Below are 23153 nucleotides of genomic sequence, written 5' to 3'. Positions count from 1 at the left end.
AAGCTGAAAATGTTCACATCGCTCTTGATAAATGTAACGGAGACCTTTCCAATGGGAACGTAAGTGAGTGGTTCATTAAAGGATAGCGAAAGTGAATACGCATTGAGAACGAGTCTCATCATCCAGCTAGCAAGCGAGCCGACGCAATAAGTTGTGACGAGAGCCGGAATCGAGACGCGTATACGCTCAATGAATCGCCCGATCGTCGCGGAATATTGTCCCGGAGTAGTTTTCGAAACGCACCCTCGAAGCAGAAAAACTGGGAGCTCTCGAATCGTACGGAACGTCAAAGGAGAAGCGCCGGTGCCCGGGGCGAGGAGGAGTTCTCGACGCGTGCCAGGCTGGTGATCACAGGCACCGCGGCGAGAAGAGTAGGAGAAAGACCGGAGAATACAAGGAGAGAAAGAGAAAGGCGAATGCGGAGAGAGTGAGAGAGAAAGGGAGATAAAGAACGGGAGCAGCTTCAGCATCATCTCGAACGAAGGGTTCTTCCGTTCGGGTGCTAGGGGTGTGCAACCCTGGACGAAGGGTCGCACTCAACTCTTTTAAAGTGGGTAAACCGCGCAAAGAAGCGAAGACGTCCTCGGGGCGATGACAGGATGCCTCCATCTCGTACAGGACGTGCATACGAAGGATCGCCATCCAGGATCGCCACCAGGATCGGTCCCACCGTCGCTTTGCTGCTAATTCTCTTCGAGCATCGCCGGTGAGTACCTCTATGATTTTACGCGACTCAGGAATTCATTAAAAATCATTTATAGAAACATCAATGCCAGCGATAAAAATCTTAGTACATACAAGTACATTTCAATTTCATATGCTACTTTAAAAAGAGACAGAAATTTATGTACGTATTTTAGTATTTTATTTATTATTTCATCCCATATAAAGTTATATTGATCAAGTCTGTTAATAGTACAGAAAAGAACTTCATACTTTAATATAATGCTCGTTCTTATAATTGTTATATCATATAAATATAATTTCCAGAGTAAAATATCATTGGTCTATTAAATGCATTTTATTTATAAAAATAATAATTTTATCATTGATATCCATGGAAATAGATAAAATAGTTTTTAGTAGATTTTGATTCCATATAAAAATAAACAATATACTGTATAAGATATATACGCAGTCTAGACATCTTTCGCGTATATAAGATTTAAAATAAACTTTTTTTCTGTAACATATTAAAATACAAGACGTTTTTTGTACACGTCATATTTGCAAAATAACTATATCAAAATATGTGCCGTTCTTAAATTATGCAAATTTATTATCGTGTTCATTACATGTTCCATTGTTCACTAACATCGCCAATCTATTTTCGCTTAAGCATCTCATCCGCCCTTCGTGACTGACTGACTAGTAATTCATGCGCGCGCGTCTCTACGATCCCTGAAGTATATCTTTCTCTCATTCTCTTCATCTTCTTTCTTCCCCTTCACTTCGCACTTCAGCGTCGCGGTGTGAAAACACTCTTCCTGGAGTGTCTGCCTCGTACTTTGGTCCACACGATACTCTGATGCGCCGCGATGCACCATAATGCAGACGTCAAAACGTCACTCTCGCCCGCTTTGTCCGTCCGTTGTGACGGAGCGCTACAAATCGCGAACTCGCTCACGAAATGCACGTTGTCCACTCCGCGATGGAAAATACACGACAATGTCCACGGGACAACCGAGGAGAAGCTGCAACGAGCAACGGGCTCGCCGTGTCTAATCTCGCCAAGAAAAATTTACGAGCGCGGTAGCACGGCCAGCTTCTTCGCCCTCTTTTTTTCACAGTGCATCCTCCATGCTCCTGATGCACCTCTTCTCTTGACACTCTCTCTCTCTCTCTCTCTCTCTCTCTCTCTGTCTCTGCTGAAAGAATCCGTCAATAGGGTGCGCTTCTTCGACCCGGCGGTCGTATCGACGGCTCCATAGAGGCACACAATGACGAAGTGCAAATAGACCGTTCCAACCAAGCTCCACATCACGAAGAATGAATCCCGCTGCGATCTTTATTATAGCTCTCCGTAATACTAATCGCGCCTTATGCACCAGGATCGTCCTGAACAAATCCTTTTCTTTTTTTGCGAAAAATGTACCAGTGAAACGACGATTCTCAGGCAACTTGCAGATTGAAAAACAGATTGCTTTGATACTGCTTCGACAGAGGTGTTGCCACAAATGTACGAATGTATTATACATAAAAAACACAATTTATTAAAAAGTTTTGTAACTATTTCAAGAATAGTAAATAATATCTCAAGTCAAATGGAAAGATCAAAATGGTACACATAAGTTTAGATAAAATTAAGAAATGTTGGCTCAATTAAAGCGAATTCCTTGATGTACACTTTACATTAATAACATTACCATAATAATATTCTCTCTCATTAACTTATACACTTAAGATTCTCATTATAAAGTTGTTACGTTGATAAACAACAAGATCGTCGCTTAGTATAACTTTCAATCACAGACGCTATAATCATAAAATCCGGTATCACGCGTATAAACGTGCCAAGTAATTAATTTTATAATCGTGGAGTTTCGTGATACATTCCTCGTTTGTTAACGTCTGGGGTGTGATATCGTACTAGATAATCGCCAATGGTTCCGTGCAGGTTCTCAAAATATATATACACATGAACGATTCTTCGTCAATGGTGACGGCTTCAATAGCCTCTTCTCCGAGACCCACGTAGCTTCTTGTAAATAATTATGTCTAGCATCCGGGAACAGAACGTGCGTTCACGTGTGTGAGTAAATCCACGTACGTACGTTCACATATGCACACTTATACGAGCCGGACTTGCAGGACGGCATTGAATTACGGTTCTGATGATATAATAGTCAATAAACTGGTTCGCGCGCGTCATTAACGTCTTAACACGCGTGCACGCGGCTTTCCCTGATTACGTCGCAATGCGTGTTTTTTTTTTTTTTTTGCACGATGCGAATTTACATCGCAGATAAATTACAACAAGAAAATGTATGATGAAAGAATTTAATATGCTATACCATACTTCAAATCTTACTAATAAAAATTAATCGCGCGTTGAAGATTCAGCAAACTTTATATTCCCAGTTTTTGTTGAGATAAAAGCATAGTTGACAATTTCTATAATATTAAATTTTTCACGGCAGATACCAATATATATATATATATATATATATATATATACAATTAATTAATTAATTAACAACATATTAAATGTAATCAACTTATAAAAATCTATTATGACTAAATATAAATTTTTTTAGCAAAGCATATAATTGAAAATTATAGAAATCATTTTAAGAAAGCCTAGATAGCGACAGCTTAAATGATAATTCGCGGTTAAACCATTCGCGGCTTCAAATGATATCATTTTCAAGGAATTCATATATTATATCGAGGAAGAGATTGTGTGAAATCTTGAATGTTTATTAACAAATGGAGTTTTAACGCGAATGCCCTGTGAGCTCTCTAGTAATTGACGAACTAGATGAGAATCCAGTTTTATCGTCAAGTTACAAGTCGCCATAACTTACGCTGCTAGATACCATCTGCAGAACGTAATTCGCGGCCTATCGCATTCCCGACAATGTACTCGCTGCGAAATCGATTTACTCTCATAAGATCGAGAGAAGAGCGGAGGCACCACGATATCTACCGCAGGTATTCTCGCGGGTCGGATCGTGAAAAAAGGCGAGTTCTCTCTTCCCACTGAGTATATCCCATTAGACGCGAAATTCCGTGCCGTGTTCCTCTCTCATCTCCGCGAGCAGGACGAAAAGGGAGGGAGGGATTAAATAAAACACGTGCATGTCGCCATCTTGGATTCTTCTGCGACCCCTTAGATTATTGCAAAAATGCGGGACACGCGCTCGCGTATCTCGTCTCCGATTTGCCCAGCGGATTCCCTGAGCACCTGAAGACCGAAGTGAAACTATAACGGTCTCTGCGGTAAAAGCGCTGATTGTTTATGTGCAATAAATCGATCTTACTGCGTTTTAATTATTACTGTAGTCTTTAAATGCAATTTCAAATACATGCAACTCTTAATTAAAAACTCGGCATTTCATAAAATAAATGATCTCTAATTTATTTAAAGTCTCATTTCTTAATCAGTACTGTGATGTAATAATCGCACACAATTGGTTCACCGTTATACAAATTAACATAATGTGTGCTGTACGTACATAAATTAAACGAGAGAGTAATTATATTTTTAATACTTCATGGTTATTATTTATAATTTTATAAAAAGGTATCTTTCCAAGTGTCTTTATCTTTTCATTTACAATAGTTTTATAGTAGTTGGTTTGAAAAACATTATTTAAAGTTCGTTTTATATTTGTAAATGTAAAACGATAAGTTATTGCAAAAAGACTCCATATACATATAAAAAATACCCATCATTCATTTTTAATCGTACATACATATGTATGTAAGAGATAATTCGACAAAATTGTTCTCGATAGATTAATCTGCGTAACAATTATGAGTTTTATAATAATTATACTGATTAATAAACAAAGATTTGCGGTTTCAACAAAACGATTGCTTTAAAGGGTTCGGTACGTAGAATAATTGCCTTACGTATCCGACTCGTTTCTTATTCGCGAAGTGAGACGCATGCACGAGCGGGGTAGCCGAGACGAGAGGTAGCGAAAGGAATCTCTTGATACAATCCAACTTCCTCTGCAGGTACGCGGTGTCTTCCGTAATTTGTTGGGAGAGTTAAGATCATTAATCTGCTTTCGGTAGATCATCAATAGCGCGAAAGATAGCAGCGGTGCAACGGTGTACCGGTAATGGGAGCTCTCAATAACCTCCGCGACCCTAAAACCTCCCTCCCCCTTCGACGTCGTTCTTTCCCACACTACTACGAAGTATCGCGCCAGGACCTTTTTACCTTTTCTTCTTATTAATGCCCATTCGCCCCGTCCTCTCCTTCCTCTATCCTCCTTAAATTCGCTGTCGCCGACTTCTTCGTCCTGCTCCTCTTTCTTCGTTCGCGCGGGTGCTATACACAGCTTTTACTTTAGAAGAAGCTCGTCCGCTAATTTGTACCCGCAGATAACCAAGCGACCCACGAAGAGCCTTGCACCCGCCCATGACATCCTACAGAACCCTACGACTCCACCGAGAACTCCTCCGAGGAAAAAATAAACCATTTCGGAACGCTACGAGCAGATTAATGATGATCGCGAGAAAGAGTATGGCGATTTTCGCGCTGCTGGCCAATCTTGCGAGTTTCAATGATCATCGATGGGAAACTTTTTGATCATATGTTCATGTTTTAACAATTTGTGTTAATTTTTATGAAACCATTCTTCACGGACAATTATTTAGTTATTCTAATTGATCTTACAAGATTTTACGAGAAAATTTCAATATTTGTCATATTTAATTTTTGCTGTTTTGGTAGAACTAGAATAATTTTGTAATAACTTCTGCGCTTTAATATTTACAAAAATACTTAAAGTACATATTCTTCATAATCTTTTTATTCAAAAAATAATTTATTGAAGACTTTATAAAGTATAATGGCGTTTTTAAAATTAAAAAATTTGTAAGGATCAAAGGTAATCGACACACAAAGGAAGCGCAGCTTGAGAGAGCAGTGGTTAATCCAACAGAATTCAATAAAGCAGTTCAGTTTATGGCTTACTATTTACTAAATACATTCGGCAGGCAATAAAAAAAGCTGTGGAAAAATTCTAACGGTGCATATCCTTTTGGTAAAGCATGAGGTAACTGGAAATGAAGATTCTGGTCTTATAGCGACAAATGAAGCGAAGGAATAACCCTCCCCCCCCTCTCTCTCTCTCTCTCTCTCTCGACGAACCGACGCACGCTCTCAAATACACGCGACCCAGACCGGCATACAGCGTATAAGAGCACGCACGCTCGCCTCTGCCGTTTCTTTTTTTCACCTCGAAATTAATTAACACCCGGTACGCCGTAATACGTAGCCATTAGGCAGCAGCCGTCGCTTAAGATAGCGTTTTAAGAGCTCCTCTTACAAGAGATGAATGCCGTTATCGCGACCAAGCGGGGGATGAGACGCAGGGTGAACCCCGGAGAAGCCGAACGTGGGCCTTTCCTTCTGCCATCTCTTCTCCGAAGAGCGCGATGGCAGAAACAGACGGTAAGATAGAAACGGTTTTATCGGCTCTTTAGAAACGTTCGCACCTCTTGACCCCGGCCTCGTAAAATTGAAGGAAAACGGACGCTCGCGTGCGGTGCACGCGTGCGCGAAAGTACCCGCGCGTGACCGTAAAACCTGCTCCAGACTGCCACGATTAGTGCTGCACCTTACAGATTCGAAGATGCAAGCCGGGCCAGCTCTCGATATTCAATGCCTCCGCACAAGCATTTCCATTAACATACTGAGTGTGAAATTTAGAAATCGCCGTTTAAAACAAACATCAGCATACAGCTATCCATTTAATTGCTGACTAAGTAGATTGCTAAAAACTATCACCACTATAATACAAATAAGATATTAAACAGAAATAAAAATTTTAGAAAATAACACTGTTATTTTTAAGATTCGTTACAAGTAAAAGTAAAATGCTATGAATAAAAAAAAAAAAGGATTATACCGAGTCCACTTCAGAAAAGAATCTAAGTATTTTCTCTATTCGTGCTCATAAAATATCGATGTTTTCTATAGTATCTCAATACCGATGATTATCCGTAGTGTAATTGCTTGCACACCGTTATCAGCGAAGAACTCAACGATAATCAGTTTCGCGAGTTTAACCAGGTGGCGAGCTTGACCGGCTGCTTCCCTGCTTCCTCACGTCGTCACTAATTACACTCGACATACGCTAAACTAATATGTACGTTCGCAACTGAAAAGAGAAGTAACGGCAATGAAAAGACTATGATGCGAGTTGTAACTTGGCGAGAAATACTTATAGCTTATCACATTTTCATTTTTGTTAACTTCTACAAGGATATATTTTTGGTAGGTATATAGCAATATATTCTAATTTAATTAAAAAATCATTCAAATTCCGATCAAAGATTTTGCAAAAATTTATGACAAATCAAATATACGACATAATTTATGACGTACAAAGTAGTTCTTTTCGCAAAATTTTCCGGGAAAGATGCGAAAGGATTAATTGCATTTCTATACATGTTTGCATTTCTATTTAGCAATCATCAAAAGAGCGTTTTAAAAATAAAAAAAAAGTGATATCTCTAACGATAACAAATTATATAGCCTCTCGCTATTCAGAACTTGCGATTAAAATCGAAAACTGAAATTGATTGCACGTTATATGACATTAATTTTGTTCTCAAAAGATAACTTTAAAATGACAGCCATATTATCGAATTGCACATTGTATGATTTCTGTATTAACCGTAAAAGTGGAAGATGCGTCATATGTATATATATTTTCCAATTCATCCAATCTTAATTTTAGAAAAGAAAATTTGTCTAATTTTATATTTAATTATCGCATAGCCTATAGTACTTTAATGATAACCGCTTAAGGCAATCGAAGAAATCGACGATTATTCATGCGCCGATTATCACTTTGCTACCTTTTTCAGCGCAAGTTGCCTAATGAGCAATTCAGTGGATGATTGGGTGAGTGGCAGCGCTGTCGTTTGTAACGGCATTCCAGGATTGACGAAGGATCAACGCGAGCTTTGCCATAGAAATCCCGATGTTACCGTAGCCGCGATCAAAGGGCTACAAATGGCCATATCCGAGTGTCAACATCAGTTCATGTGGCACAGGTGGAACTGCTCGTCCCTCACAACTAGCAGCAGAACTCAACAGAGCAGCGTCCTTCTTCAACGAGGTACTAAGAATACTTAACGAGCGAAATTATCTGATCAGATCTGAACTCATGATTAATAATCTACCTTGCCACTAATGGCGTATTAATGTTTCCTGGATCATTAAATTCGTCTCGGTTTGCACTATATGAACAAAATATAAAACCCGTTATGAAACTAAAATAATTGATAAAATCATGTAAAAAATAGCAATGCAGTTGAAAATTTTTATGATGCGAACATTATAGTTTTCTCGAGTATAATTTGTGGTTAAAAGAACTTAATTCATTCTATGCATAACACAAATAATACGAATATAAATTCGTTTTGCTCATTATTTTGAGTTTTGTACTAATCGAATATTTAAGTGCACAGAACACGTTAGACAATTGAATATCACAATCGAAAAAATTCCACAATAGTATTTCGCAAATGTATAAAAGTTCTGGACAATTTTTCATCGTATAATCGCCACGTACAAGTTCCTTGAAGGGTACAAAGTGGATTCTTTTACGACGTCGTTGACGGGACGGCGTAGGCGATGCGAGGCGAGGCGAGACGACGCGTTTCCTTAAATCAAAGCACACTGCGTAACCTACCCGCGGCAGACCCCGAAAACCTGTCCCAATTCCATAAGAAGACCCTGCCCCCACGGTCGGCCTATTCCGGTGTGACATATAAATTCGTCGTGGCGCGTACGTGCGCCGCAAGAGGAAACATATATCGTGTCGGACGAATGCGCGAGAGCGCGACATCGGGCGCACCTGACCTGAAAGCTTAAGCTCGTTCGCAGACCCGGGGGCCCGTTTCTCCCATTCGGCCCCTCGTTATCTGCCTCCGTGGATCGGTACGCCTTTTCTTGCTCGCGAGACAGGAGAAGGTGTCGATTCCACGACTTTTTCGAGAGTTATGTAAAGCGGCCCGTCTCCGACTGATCGTAGAATTCTAACAAAATGAAGTTTACAAGTACAATCCTCTTTCTCGCGAAATAGCTCAGTAAATCGTCTTTGTTCCCATTATGTTAATCCTATTTGGTTTGTCGCGTCAAATGTTTGATTTTAAAAAATGGAAAGTTAAAACAAGCAAATTATGTTAGATAAACTAGTTAAACATTTGATCTTTACGTTGTAAAAGACACAATGTCCTTCATTGTACAAAGCTGCATCACTCGCAAATGTTCACACACGGAAACGTTCCTCGTATTCGTCGCACTTTTACATCAAAGATGTGTAAAAGATTCGCGATTCGCTGATTATCCGTAACATTGGCAACAACCGATCGACCATTATTAGATTTTGGTTCTCGAGTCAGAGGGCAATAGCTTCCGAGAAGCTTGTATCTCAGCAAGCGCGACTAACAACCACTGTTCCTTTTTAAGATATCGGTGACCAGGTGGAGAGATGTCTGTGATCATTTGAGAAATCCACCGTGTCAAATTTGGGCCTCGGGTCTCGAGAAGAGCCGTTCATAGCTCAAGTCACTCAGACACGGTTCTTTTGCCCTCTCGTTGCTCTCAACGTTACCCTGCTTCCCCTCTATCCCGGCTTCTCGCCTATCGTCACGATTTCGTCGGACTTCAGCAAAACGACTTAATGTATTATGAAAAGTACACGGAACCGATCTTCGACCGCTTCGGCCGCAGCGTAAGGCCCACACAAGAAGACCGGACCGGCTGTCGCGTTTCCCATACTGACACGATGCTCCACGAAAACTGGATTTATAGACATAAATATGAAAACGTCAAAATGAAGACTCTTTTCTATTTTTAAGATTACTAACTCAGGTCACTCTTTTTGAATTCTAACGTCGAGAGATTCCATAAATTGAACTCGTACGTGATGAATGTAGAACCCATTAAATTCTCATTATAGAAAATAAAGACAAAGATTAGACCATTGCTTACAAGTCAGCTAATCAATTTTCTTTCTTCTATATTAATTAAAAAGCCGTCAAATATCCGTAAAAGAAATATTTCTCTTAAATCAAAGAAAATAATATCATTAATTAAACAAATCTTTTACATTTTTATTTATCCATACTCTGAGAGAGAGAGAGAGAGAGAGAGAGAGAGAGAGAGAGAGAGAGAGAGGAAACACAAAAAAAAACACTAGCATTGCAAGTCTATCGAGCGTATTGTTCATCAAGTTCTAAATAGCAATTCAATCATTATTATTTACGTAAAAGCTTCAATAATATAATTGTGAATTGTTAATAGTTTGTAATAATTAATAATTGTACAGCAGATCACAAAAATATAAAAACTTTTTATATTAATTGACTTATCACAATGAAATATTATACAACATATATATACATATAATATAAATATTATATTATATTATTATATAACAAATAACAATAACAAAATAACATCAGCCTTCAATTATTTAACTTATATTTTATCAAGCGTACAGCAATGATTACAAGCTGCATCTCTTCTCAATATTTTATATATTTATAAGTATTTCACTTATCTCTAAAATATCTAAATGATATTTACATTGGCAATAGTTAAAAAATAGATCAAATACGAAAGCTAAAAGAAAAGTTAATTGAACAAACTTGATATTTGTCTGCGGATTAGTTGTATTCAAGAGATACGCGTGTCTTCGCAAGACCTCTCTCGAACACTATCTATTGAGTTATCTAAATAACGATTTGGATCTGACACGTGGGAGTAGCGCAAGGCCTGTGCACCATTCGTCACTACGTCGCTGCACCAAGACTGCTGCGACGAGAAACGAAAGGAGCAGAGATCGCTGCGCGTTCCTCGGGATTCTTCCCTATCTTCCACTTCGAGTTCTCCACTGTCCGGTGAGAGAAGAGACGTACAACTACCCGCGGAGGATTTATTACACGCTCCCTCCGTCCCTCTCACTGTCGAGAAACAACGATCTCGCGGCACGGTAGCTATCTGCATTATAAAACGTTGCTGCCAATACCCGTATATAGCAAAAGCTTCGAACCACCTCTTCCACCGTAAGATCACATAAAAGGTCCCTCTCATTTCGTCTCATTCTACCGACAGACGTGCTATTCTCAACATCGAAACTAGCATTCTGAGCATCAAGTCGCGATATCGAATTCGATAGTATCCGCCGAAAACTAGTAGATCCGCTCTGCTGGTTCTCATCTCCAACGTTCCTATCAGTTTGGAGAATCTCGAAGAAATGCTTTAGTCAGTGACAATCTTCAGGTTTCACGAAGAAGTCTTTTTAACATCGTCGACGAAGAACGACGTAATCAGCTGCCAGCTGTCCGATTGCCTTCTACACTGAGCAACAATCCATTGGAGCCAATGGATCCATTTCGTCGGGTAATCTAGTAACAGTTGGCAATGACTGAAGAAATCCTTGTCGCAATAATTAGCGAAAAAGAACCAAGAGATTATATTTTATTAATTTAAATACTAAATGCTTTAACTTCTATACTTCATCACGCTATTCAGAATTAGAATGAATATTTCATGTAATTTCTTCAAGTTGCTATATATTTTCTTTTACTTAAATTCTACAAATATATCTACTCGTGAATTAAAATCTAAAAACTGATGATAAAAAGTTAAACGTCTTTAAATTTTTCAATATTTAATTTCTTAGTTTTCAAATGTTTCATTTTTCGAATTTTATAATTTCACATGAATATTTTAAAATTGTTCAAACAAGTTCCGAATACATCAACGCGATAAAAAAGATAATGTAATCATGAGAAAAGGAAAAAATATTCCAGCCTGTATTCCTGTAATTCAAAGATAGTTGTGCGTCGTATCGTTTGTAAGTTGAGCAGCCACCAAAGCAGTCTCGCGAATGGCCGTCCGTCAATCGAGTCTGAAAGATGTCTTGGAGATTCTGGGAGACCTTGAAGGGCTCACAGAAAAACCACATCGCATTATCACAGTGAACCAATAACTAACTCTTTTTTTGAAACACCAACTTCCATTTTATATTCGTTCATATCTTTGTCCTCTCTAAATATTCCGAGAATACGTGCATATAAATCTACATCCATTTATGATATAGTATGTTTTAGAATATTCAAACAAAAAATCCAAAAATTATAAAACTACAAAAATTTACATTGTAATGAAAAATATGTTATTGTTAAATTATTGAAAATTTAAACCAAACAATACAATTTAGAAATCTTAGACATCTTCAGGCTATTATGTTGTTGCTGCTAAAGTTAGACGATATCTTGCGGCGATTCGCAATTTCCGCGTAGAATTGGGCGAGAAATCGCGATTTGTTCGCAGACTTCTCGCGAGGACGGAGTTTGGCATCGCATTGCTTCAGGCACCCCGTCGCGAGATCGTTTATACATGCGGACAGTGGATGCCCGCCGGCCGCCGCTGCTGATGGCCGCACTTTGTTTTGACGGACGGCTGAATAATCTACCTCTGAACTGCGCCTGATGGCTGTCTGTCTGTCGGCCCATCGTTTCGTTCTGTCCCGAACTCGCTACCGAAGTTCCTTCTACGGAAGCTCGGCTTCCCCGGTGTCCCGCTGTTTCATGATCTCTACCTTTATCCACGAGAGGAGAGAGCGATATCGCAGCCTTGCGTGTATTATCCATGTCGTGTTCGACGGTGTCATTGACGACGACCAGCAATTTGCTAACGGAGACAACTGAGATACGAGTGTCTCCCCGAAGCTTCGATGCATCCTATCTTAAACAATTACTTACAAATATACCTATAACGATCCCGATTTTGTTACTTCACCGCGTTGATTCCATCACATCAAAAGACTAACACAACATGATAAACTAAATCAACCTATTATCGGTCTCAAAATTTAATCAATAAAACATTCTTAAATCTGCAATCGTTTAATGAGGAAACTATTGAAACCTCGAAATTTTTGTCCAAATGTACCAAAAGATGCAAAGAACTTTAATGTGAAAAAATGCGATACCTCATACTAAATTAAATGATAAATCATGGAAGGAATGATTTATTTTTTGAAAGTTTTGGCAAAATAAGAATGAAACAAGACACAATAGCCAACTATCGATCACATTCTGTTGCAGGCTACAGAGAGACGGCATTCGCCTACGCAATTTCGGCAGCTGGCGTAGCTCATAACGTGGCTCGTGCCTGCAGTATGGGCCGCCTGCTTTCTTGCAGCTGCGATCCTTTACACTATATGGATAATCCGCCGACAACTACCAGAGACGTCACATTTAAGTGGGGTGGTTGCTCTCACAATCTCGAATACGGCATGGAATTCTCGAAGCAATTCCTAGACACGCGGGAGAAAGCCGGCGACATACAGTCTACAGTGAATCTACACAATAATCAAGCCGGTCGTCTGGTAAGCATTATAATTACTTTCCCAATTTCGACATCGTTAAATTCCGGATATGAGCATAATCATATTAATAAGGGACTTAAAAAAGAAGAAATATCACGTCTCATAATTTTTGTTATAAATTTTTTTTATATTTTACATTTCGATATTGCAACGCGTAAAAATCTATAATATTAGAGAAAAAAGTATATAACTGAAAATATATTTTTTATTAAAAAAATATTATGTAATAAATTAATGTGTTCTTTTATATAATTATTAGATTAAAAAAAAAAAACAATTCGTATATATTTAGGCAAACGATGCAACGATATGCATCTTTTGTGTTATTCAGCCTACATAATCAAAAAATATTGCTAATTATTAAAAACTATTCGTCAAAAACTAGTTAATTTCTCGTTTGCTTTAACTTTCTATCCATGTCTTTCGCTCTCGTAAAATTTCTTCCGGCGATATTCTGTCTACTACATTTATTTACTCGTTTTATAGACAAGTTACATGCATGCAAACATTGAACGATCATATTGACGGAGAAAGCTGAGCTATATTTTAACATAAGTTATTACAACGAGATTATCATCTTTTTGTAACAGTCTTTGTATATATACACACGATATCCCACGATAAATGATGCGCCATCTTAAAGCAGGCGCGCGCAAGAAATGTACCGTTAAATGGTCGGCGGGGAATCCCGAGAGGAAGCGAATTCGCAATCGCGTGCCGCGTTCGTCCGCGAATAATGTAGCGCGCACGCCGTCATGCGTAGGTCCGTGAGAGAGCTTCAAATTATCTTGCGCGCGATTCGCTTCTCTTCGTCCTTTCTTCATTGTTCTGTCTTTCCTCTGGCTTTTACTTTTTAGCGATGCACAGTCTTCTTCCTCTTCCCTCCCATCACTGCGATAAAAGAGCGAAAAAGGAGCCAGAAAGAAAGAAGAACGAAGAGAAACAAACTGAAAAAGAGAGAAAGGGAAAGAAAGAGGAAAAGGAAGAGAGAAAGACCGACGCTTCTCTCCTTCATGGACCTCTCCACGCTCGCTCTCTCGCCTCGACGTTATTAAGACGAAGCCCCAGGCTGGACCACCCAGCCGTAGACTCATTAACTGTTTTGTACGCGACACCTCTTTGTTTAAAAGAAACTGGGCCCTCCTCTCTTCCCTCTCCTCGTCTCTTACCCTCTTGACCACTCTGCGCACCCCACACATCCGAACGACTCGTATCTGTTTGTACAGCGTGTTAGAACCGGCGTTTTTCAGCCAACGTCACAACAGCGGCATCGCGGATATCGCAATTTGAGAGAAGGATTCGATTCCGCCCGCCTTGTCCGCTGGATCGAAGGCTCCGCACGAAAAAGAGATCCCAACCGTGTCAGACGCAAATGAAAAAGTCGATTGACCGTTTTGTACAAAGTCAACCGACGTGAAAGCGACTTCTTAACGCAACTTCATCATTTAGAACAGTCAATACACAAAATATTCTCCAAGTTGAGTGTGGTTGGCCGCAAATTTTTTTCATAGATTCTCAAACTAATTTGGAATTGATTTGGATTTTGTTCAACAAAGATGTCGAATTTCTGAATAATAAGTACGGATATAGAAAATACAAAAGTTTTTAGAAAAGAGAGGAGAGAGAGGAGAGAGAGAGTCCATTGAAGAAATATTAAAATAATTATTATAAATATAATTATTTTCGTAAACCTAATACTGATATAAATAAAAAATGATCTTTTCTCAGAAAAAACGTGAATTAGTAAAAAAAAATTAAATATGAAAAAGTATTTTACGTAATTAACATCTTACGTAATGCTCTTTTATTCACATTTGATGGGAAATAAAGAAACTGATTACCACATTCTTAATTCTGATCTCACTTTACGTAATGCGATTAATCATTCACAATTTGACACAATTGCAGGCATTGGCGAACAACATGCAGATACGCTGCAAGTGTCACGGCATGTCCGGGTCATGTGAACTGAAAACCTGTTGGAAAATCGTCCCGGATTTCCGAGTAGTCGGCAAAGTCCTGAAGAATCGTTTCAGAAATGCTGTATTGGTGACGCAAAGCAATCTGGGCAGTGTGATACCGTCGAATAGGATTCGAGGATCGCGACGGAAGCAAAAGCAAAAGCAGAAGAAGCGTCGCGGCGGAGGCCGCAAGAGGAAACTTCGGGATCTCCCTAATCAGCTCTACTACTACCAGAGATCACCGAATTTCTGCGAACAAGATCCAACGATCGATATTCCTGGCACCGCTGGTCGTAGATGCAACAAGACCAGCACCGGCGGAGATGGATGCTCCAATTTATGCTGCGGTAGAGGTTACAACGTGGTACGACAGCGGCGAACGGAGCGGTGCAGATGCAAATTTCACTGGTGCTGCTTTGTACAATGTCAGAATTGCACCGTGGAGGAGTGGATCACGGTTTGCAAATAAGATGGAACAGGGTAACGAAAAACATAAAACGGAAGTCTAAGACTGATGGAAATTGACGCGAATTCTTTTTCTTTCTTCGCCGACGAGAAAAGTATGTCATCGGCGATTCAATAAGAGAAGAAATTAACTCCGAGGATTCGCCGAGGTTATTCGTTCGCAAGAATCGATCAAGGAACGCATAAGTAGGATTAATAATATGGTTCTTATTGGATCAGGATTACCAGGCACTTCTTTCGAACTATCATGATATCGGAGTGAATTTATCTGCTAATTTCGAATCTGTGCGAACGTATAAGTAGAAAGATAATCTTTGTTAATAAAATTAAATCGATTTCCACAAAGACCAAGAAGTCTTTAAATGCGATTATAATTATAATTGTACAATTAACTAACACAATTTTTTACTCGTCGACACGTTATTCGTGTTCTTTCGAAATCATGCAGTCTTTATGGTAGAGTAGCGCGCATTGATTGCGTTTCGAGAAATTGTTTTAATTCTTATTTCTCAGTGAGAAAGTAAATGCGAATTTGTATATTATTATTATAAAGAGTCCAATCTTGGATTTCGTAAATGAGTCTTGGTGTGGTGGAAAACTACGCAAAACTGACTGACATAAATCGTACTTTACTAAACGTCGATTACGGAAATTATACTTCGATTTACCAATCATTTGCGAACGATTGGATTGGGTATAGCGGAGAAACGTGAATCGATCGTAGAAGTCCAATCGAATTAGGACAGATCTTGCGCAAACTATTCCGTAATGGCATGAATAATTTAAAATGATCCATAGGCTAAGTAAACTCATAATTTATTTATAACGACGTTCTATTTAATATTTAATTTTATAATTTTTATGTGAACTGTAAAACCTCCAGCACAGTATTATTAGACGAAAGGCGTGTTCTGGTGAACACGATTGTACACAATTTAATAATACGCGTACAATAAAGAGAGTTCCTTCAAACAATATCCTCTATTATATCCTTTTTCAAACGTCAAATCGAATCTTGTCAAATTATTATAGCGATTAGTCCAAATAATATTTTTATTTTTATAAATATCTTTAGTATTTGCTAATTGTGTGTATGTGTGTGTGTCTCACCCTTGAATCATTGAAATATGCGCGAGCTCTTTTCTTATTGAGGATTATTATAAATAAATACGCATTCGAATCTCAGAAAGATCTATGCCAATTCCATTTTTAGGCAGAAAAGAGCGCATTTAATCTAAACCGCAGAGTTTAATAATCAAGAGGCTAATTATCTTATCACGTCATTCCTAATTATATGCTTTTGTCTGACAGCACACTTGCACTACTACTACTACCATCAATATTACTCACGTCATGTAATTAAGCATCATATAAAGACATGCTATTAAATAAGTGACGCCAAAAAACAAAAGAGTGTCAGCATACATTAAAAAAACTATTTTATAGATATCGCTAAAACTTTCTGTATTAGTGAAGAAATATTCATGCAGTCACCTTCATGATGTTCATATTTCATATCTTATGTCAATACTTTTAAAAGCCTAGTTAATGATTTGACTTAATAATATATTTAATTTATTATATTTTTCCTATATCTATAAAAATACTTATAATTGCCAAACAGATTCTAATTAGATAAAGCTTCTCATCCTTTAATTCCGCGCAGCACATTGATATCGTGCGTATATTATTTCTTTTCTATAAATCATTAATAATTCAAAGTGTAAACAATATAATTTTATCATAAAAGATAATTAGTTTTTTATGATAATTGATAGTTATGCGAAAAAAAATGCAGAGGCAAAGAGACGATATAAAACTGATATAAAAGATTCAAACTAAAGGAAATATAAAAAAAATGTAATAGTTTAAAAGATACAAAACATGGTGGTTTTATGTGAGACGATAAAAATGAGCGAAGTGATAGGTAATATTCCATGATTGTCGTAACTTATACGTGATCGGCACAGAAGTAGCTCACTAGAATCAAGTTAATTGATGATAGCTGTAAGATGAATCCCCGTAATAATTAATTTCCGCGATATATATAACTTCATCTTTATTTCATATTACTATAATAATATATTTAATTATCCGTTTTATTTCATTATTATTTCATTACCCAATTTCTTTCATTACGTTATGATATATATAATTTAAATTATTTCTTTTCTATTCTCTCTAGAAAAGATTTGCTACCAATTTTCAGGGATTGACTTAATCATTTTGATATTCAAATATCGATTACCACAAACAGTAGAAGATTATCATTTTTGTTCTCACAAGCAAAAGAAGGTTAATTACTTTTTTATAAGCTTCCGGTGAGATAAAAACTTTTTTATAAGCTTCCGCGCATAATAAACTGTTAATAAGTTGATGACTGGTAAGCAAAATGGCAATGATACGCGAACAAGATAAAACGTCGAAATCCAAGGAAATACTCGCAAAGCAAGGAGTGGTAAGGCGCGCATCCGCATTAATTGCACAGTCCCGTGAGCGGCTCCCTTTGACGACAACGACCAAGACGATCCTGAAGAAGCCGCGATAAAGCGCATTAATCGCGCGCGCGCCGCCCCAAGAGATCTTTTTCCAAGTTACATCCGAAGAATGAGACTAGAACGACACATAGACGCAATAGTTTCTCTTATTTGTATTTTTCTCTTATTAATTTCTTATCTTTCATCTTTTTTCTTTTTTTTTATTTACTTCATTACCGAACTCGTATTATGCATTTTTTCTACGTATGCATTTCTGATATGTTAATTTTAGAATACGCGACAAAAAGTCATCAAGTATTAAGTATTTTAGATTTTTTTCTGTTAAGAGTGATTAAATTTGTTTTTACATTACAGATTTATTTTATCATTAATAGTATATAAAAAAATAATATCTAATAAATATTAATTATTGTTTTTACAGATATTAATGGAGAATAATAAAAAAAGATTTTTACAATATACGTACAATAACAAAATGTATAATATTTTATATTCTTTTATATTTTTACTAACAATTGTAAGTGATATAAATAAATGAAAAAATTATGATTATAAATTTTATTTTCCTAATTTATTGTGACAATAAACGTTAAAATAACCCAGTAAATAATATTAAACAATTATTTCTTCCCACGTAAGCGTCTATGAAGAAAGATTAAGATGTCTGCGAAAGATAAGTGAAAGCGTTGAAAAGCATTATCGCACGCAGCAAACTTATTAAGTATCTCTCAATCCGGATAAGCAGTTTGAAAAGTCTGAGAAGAAAGATGAAGACGAGAGAAGGAAAGAGGGTCAAAGATTATTCATGCAACCCAGACAATTCTCTCGGTAGGACTTAAAACGGTCCTTATAATGACGAATGGAAGATGATATGAATTTCCAAGGGAAGAGAATGGAATGGTGAAACGATTGAACGGCAGTCTGGCGAGTGAAATCAATGAGCTAATAGGCTTGCTTGGAGTTAGACAGTTAGCTAATTAAGTCTGTATTATTGGATCACTGAAGCCAAGCATCGCATTCGTATCCCTTACACACTGTGGCCGTCGATACGGCCACCCTATACGAATGCGGCGTAGTACACTTAGTCGCAACTGGCATTGTAAGGGTGAACGCCGCGGGACTTGCACGACCTGCTAGACGTGTTTTAATTAGAGGTGAATTCCATTGCACGGGACAACTTGAGAGAGCGGCGTTCCTTATGTAAGTAAGTACAATTTTCGCACACCCTTCTTTTGTCATCACCACGCCTACCGCGGATGCGAGGGCCATACGAGAAAAGTCGTGCATAAAAGTACACTAAAAATAATAAAGTCGATGAGTGGTGGATGTGACGGCGAACAATAACCAGAGTATAATCGGTATTTGGAAAATTAATAAAATGTGTTGCGATTAAATTCAAATAGGCAACATGTGCGAGTAATCTGTTTTTTATTAGTATTTCTGTTCGAACAATAGAAAGAAAAATGTATGTAATAATCGCACTAACAAAGATTTAATAAAGAGTAAAAATTTAACTCGAGCTTAATCTGCAACATTATCAGTTCTCTTACATTCATACATAGATTTTTTTTAATTGTTACCATATAATATAAAATCAGATAATATTAAACATTTTGATAAGAAAATTTAATTTTTTGTAAAATTTCAATTTTTGTATCTCAAAAACTATTGGTTTTAAGACCTATGTTTATCTTAGGCCTTGAAAAAATTTACATAAACTTAAGATACATTCTTATATTAAAAGAAGATTGTCAATACGATTTTCGTGTGGCAGTACAACAACTTATTTTTTATTTATGATATTTTATATCTAATATTTGTAGAGATCTCATGTTGTGTGTTTTAAAACAAAGCAAAAAATTGTACGTTCTTCGTATTAGCATTCCTGATATATCGAGACATTGTTAAAACAAAAGAATGAAGTAATAGAGAGCGAAGAAAGACCAAAACGGAGCCTCTTCCTGCTCACGCAAATCCAAAAAATACATCGACAAGTTAAATGTTACATGAGCTTCGACGAAGAAAAGACTAAGTGGCCAGATTCCCGGTATCAATTAACTCGTTGATGGAAATAACATACAGTTGCTACGATTGTTCGAGATAAGAACGCGAGAACTGCAACACTTCAGGCTTAGAATCTATTAACACGTTGACACTTTATCTGCCAAAAGCATCGATCGCAGAGCGTCTATAAAAGGCGGAAGGCGCGAAGCAAGAAAGAACCACATAAAGCGAGAACGATTCTTCCGAGATTCATCCGCGCTTCTACGTCATGAGTAGTTCGAACTAGCATGCGAAAAGACTTGACCCGTCCGATTGCTTCTATGAGAATGTCTATATCGAAAACGAAAAATAGAATTTAAATTACACAAAAGGAGAATTTTTGAGAAATAAAGAAAAGAAGATCTGAAAAATAAAACAAAGGAACAACTCGCGCTTACTTCATGCACTGTGATATCTTGCAGAATTGCTACGTCACTCGAGCAATGATTTACCATGTTGAAGATCCATAATGAAACTAAGCGAAAATCTCTCTAGGTATTTCAATTACGATGATAATAATTGGTCGCAAAAGAAAAGGAAAGGGAATAAACGATTAACGATACGCCGTTTGTATGTAAGTGCACGGTTCTTGCACGAGCACGGGAGAGAAAGCGAGCGAGCCACTTGTCAGCGGTTTACCAGCGGGAGGAGTGCCGAACCCTTTTCAACTGGTCCCAAGTCCGGTCGGATCCGACGACGCTCGTTTTCGGTCCCCTGTCCCTCTCCCTCCTCTTTTTTCTTCTACCACTCTACTACCGTTGCCGTTTCTTCCCAGAGATTCGCGGTGCTAACATTCCGCTGTGGCAGGCGACCGTCCTCCAGGCCGAACAGATATCAACTTTCCCACAGGTGCTTTTTGGAGAAGCGAACGTACAATTTCACAGAAACGCAAAAATGAATGTCGGAAAGCCTATTGATCTCTATACGTTGCATACGTCGATTAATCACGTGGGAAATGCAAATGAAGATTGCAACAGATCAGCGGTTGCCTTGCGGCATTACACCTTGCCGTTACCTTGCGTGTACCGATATATACCAATCAATCGTTACTCAACACGATTGTGCGATTAGATTCAATTTCTGGAATGCCATGGATTGGGTTTGGCCGTACCAATTACCATCATCTTTAAAAAAAAAAAAAAAAGAGTATAATCAGCACTACGATAATACCTGCTTAGCAATAGTGACGCTGGAAACTTACAGCGAATTGAGAATAGCATTTATCTAATGATAGTAATAAAATAATCCTTCTCAAGAAGTAGCGATTATTCAAATAAGTTTTCCATGAAACGACATAAACGGACAACGCAAGCATTAATTTCTCAGAATGGAGCTAAAAGTCAGAAAAGATCAGAGAGATTGTAAACTCATCCCTATTAACACATACCTCGCAATGGTTCCTCGTACATATCGCGCGAAACTTTCTCACAACACGCGTTTCGTTGTCCCGCAGTTCTTCCTTCCTTTTAAAGAGCGCGGGAGCTCGTTTAATACGCAGAAGAGGACGAGCCGAAGACAGCGAGAAGGAGCGGCGGGAAGAGACCGGTGATGGACCGAGTGACGCGGAAAACTTTTTTCTGAAATCACAGGATCCGTTCACGTCCACCTCCTCCTTTCCTTCTTCGTTGTCTCGCGATGTGCAGTCAGGCATCAATAATTTAGCGCCCCACCGTATCAATAAACTTGCACCGGCATCGGTGCAAAGCGAAAAGAAAGACGACACAGGACCAGCCCAGGATGAAGAGGGAAGGTGCAAAGGCAGAGAGACAGAGGCAGGAAGATCCTGGAGAGCGCCGGGAGTAATAGGAGGAGAAGATGGAGGATGGAACTGTGAACATTCTCCGGATCGAGTGGCTTTTCTTACAACCGTTCACATATAGTCAGTGACGCGCCGTCCTCTCGCTCGAGTCGCTCTCCTTTCCTCCGACTCGATTACAAGCGGCAAGAAGCGGCATTACACGGGACACGCTGTGCCGACAAATCGATGGATTATGCTGGACGGGCGCCGACCTACCGGGAATAAATGAATTGGCTAACGACGTGACTCCTCTCTCTTCTCGCCCTGTGTACTCGACGGTTACCTTGCCGACCTATACGTATAACTAGGGATTTACACACGAGTTTGTAGAGATTCGATGATACATGTCAAGGAAATGGCAGATTAATTTTTTACTGACACTCGAAGATGTAACTCTTAATTCACACGATAATTAATGAAGCATACAATTGAATTAACTGAAGTGATCGTATTATATTTTCGAAGATATACATGCAATCATCAAAAAATAAAATTTATACATAAAATGTGTTTTTTTACACCAAGAAGTTAAAATTGAATTTTTAATAAGGAAAGCATAAGAAATATATACTCTTTATCTATTATACTGATATGATAGTATTTTAAACTGAATGATAATCCGATTAGAAACAACACGCTTTCATGAAGCTTACCAACTGCACCCTTAAGAACTAAGAAAAGAAAAATAAAGACAATCGGAGTAACTCATAAATGGATTATGCTAAAGTACAAGCTAAGAGAAAACATCTAAAATAAGTAAATTGTCAGGAAAAAATAACTTATAGTTGTATATTCACATGTATATTCAACCAACGTTTTTACACTTGCACGTTTAAAAAATATTTTTATGTGAGCCACAATATATGCCATAAATAGGCTACATCTATATTATACGTTTCATAGTTTACTTAGTATCGATATGTTCGAGAAATAAGTGATAAGTTTATATGAATATCAATTTGTCGTTTTTAGAATAATCGTCTATATTTGTGAAAATATTTACAAAGCATTATATCATATTCCATTTTATTAAAAATTGGAAATGTTTATTAACGTGAAAATGATAACTTTAACACTGATGTCTTATAATTATTCCCTTATATGTTGCAAATTAAGCAAAGTAATTTTCAAGAAAAATTTCGATGAATGTTAATTTGTTTGTGTAAAAGGAATTTGATTAAATCTCAACGTATAAGCTTTGTATAATTCGATTAAAACGTACGATCGATAAACAGACAGGGGTGCGAGTCAGGTTCGTGGCCAACGACGCCTTTCCGATCCTTTCTTCGCC

The 23153-nt window shown here is 37.9% G+C and overlaps 1 protein-coding gene across 1 annotated transcript; it reads left to right on the top strand.

Moving 5' to 3' along the window:
* Positions 1–599: 599 nt before the first annotated feature.
* Wnt10 (Wnt oncogene analog 10) lies at positions 600–15527 on the top strand. The gene is made up of 4 exons (XM_018541341.1): positions 600–706; positions 7555–7808; positions 12814–13097; positions 15006–15527. Exons 1-4 carry the CDS (start codon positions 600–602, stop codon positions 15525–15527), a joined length of 1167 nt encoding a protein of 388 aa, XP_018396843.1.
* The last annotated feature ends 7626 nt before the right edge of the window (positions 15528–23153 follow it).

Source organism: Cyphomyrmex costatus, unplaced genomic scaffold (genome assembly GCF_001594065.2).
Source record: "Cyphomyrmex costatus isolate MS0001 unplaced genomic scaffold, Ccosl1.0 scaffold281, whole genome shotgun sequence".
In the NCBI taxonomy this organism is placed as follows: domain Eukaryota; kingdom Metazoa; phylum Arthropoda; class Insecta; order Hymenoptera; family Formicidae; genus Cyphomyrmex; species Cyphomyrmex costatus.
The sequence above is the reverse complement of the archived record's forward strand: the minus strand, read 5'-3'. Positions and strand labels throughout refer to the sequence as shown.

Excerpts from the sequence above, each read along its gene's own strand:
- Wnt10 (XM_018541341.1), top strand. The coding sequence starts at position 600 with ATGCCTCCATCTCGTACAGGACGTGCATACGAAGGATCGCCATCCAGG. Across the intron at positions 707-7,554 it reads ATTCTCTTCGAGCATCGCCG|CGCAAGTTGCCTAATGAGCA; the intron begins GTGAGTACCTCT and ends TACCTTTTTCAG. Across the intron at positions 13,098-15,005 it reads ATAATCAAGCCGGTCGTCTG|GCATTGGCGAACAACATGCA; the intron begins GTAAGCATTATA and ends ACACAATTGCAG.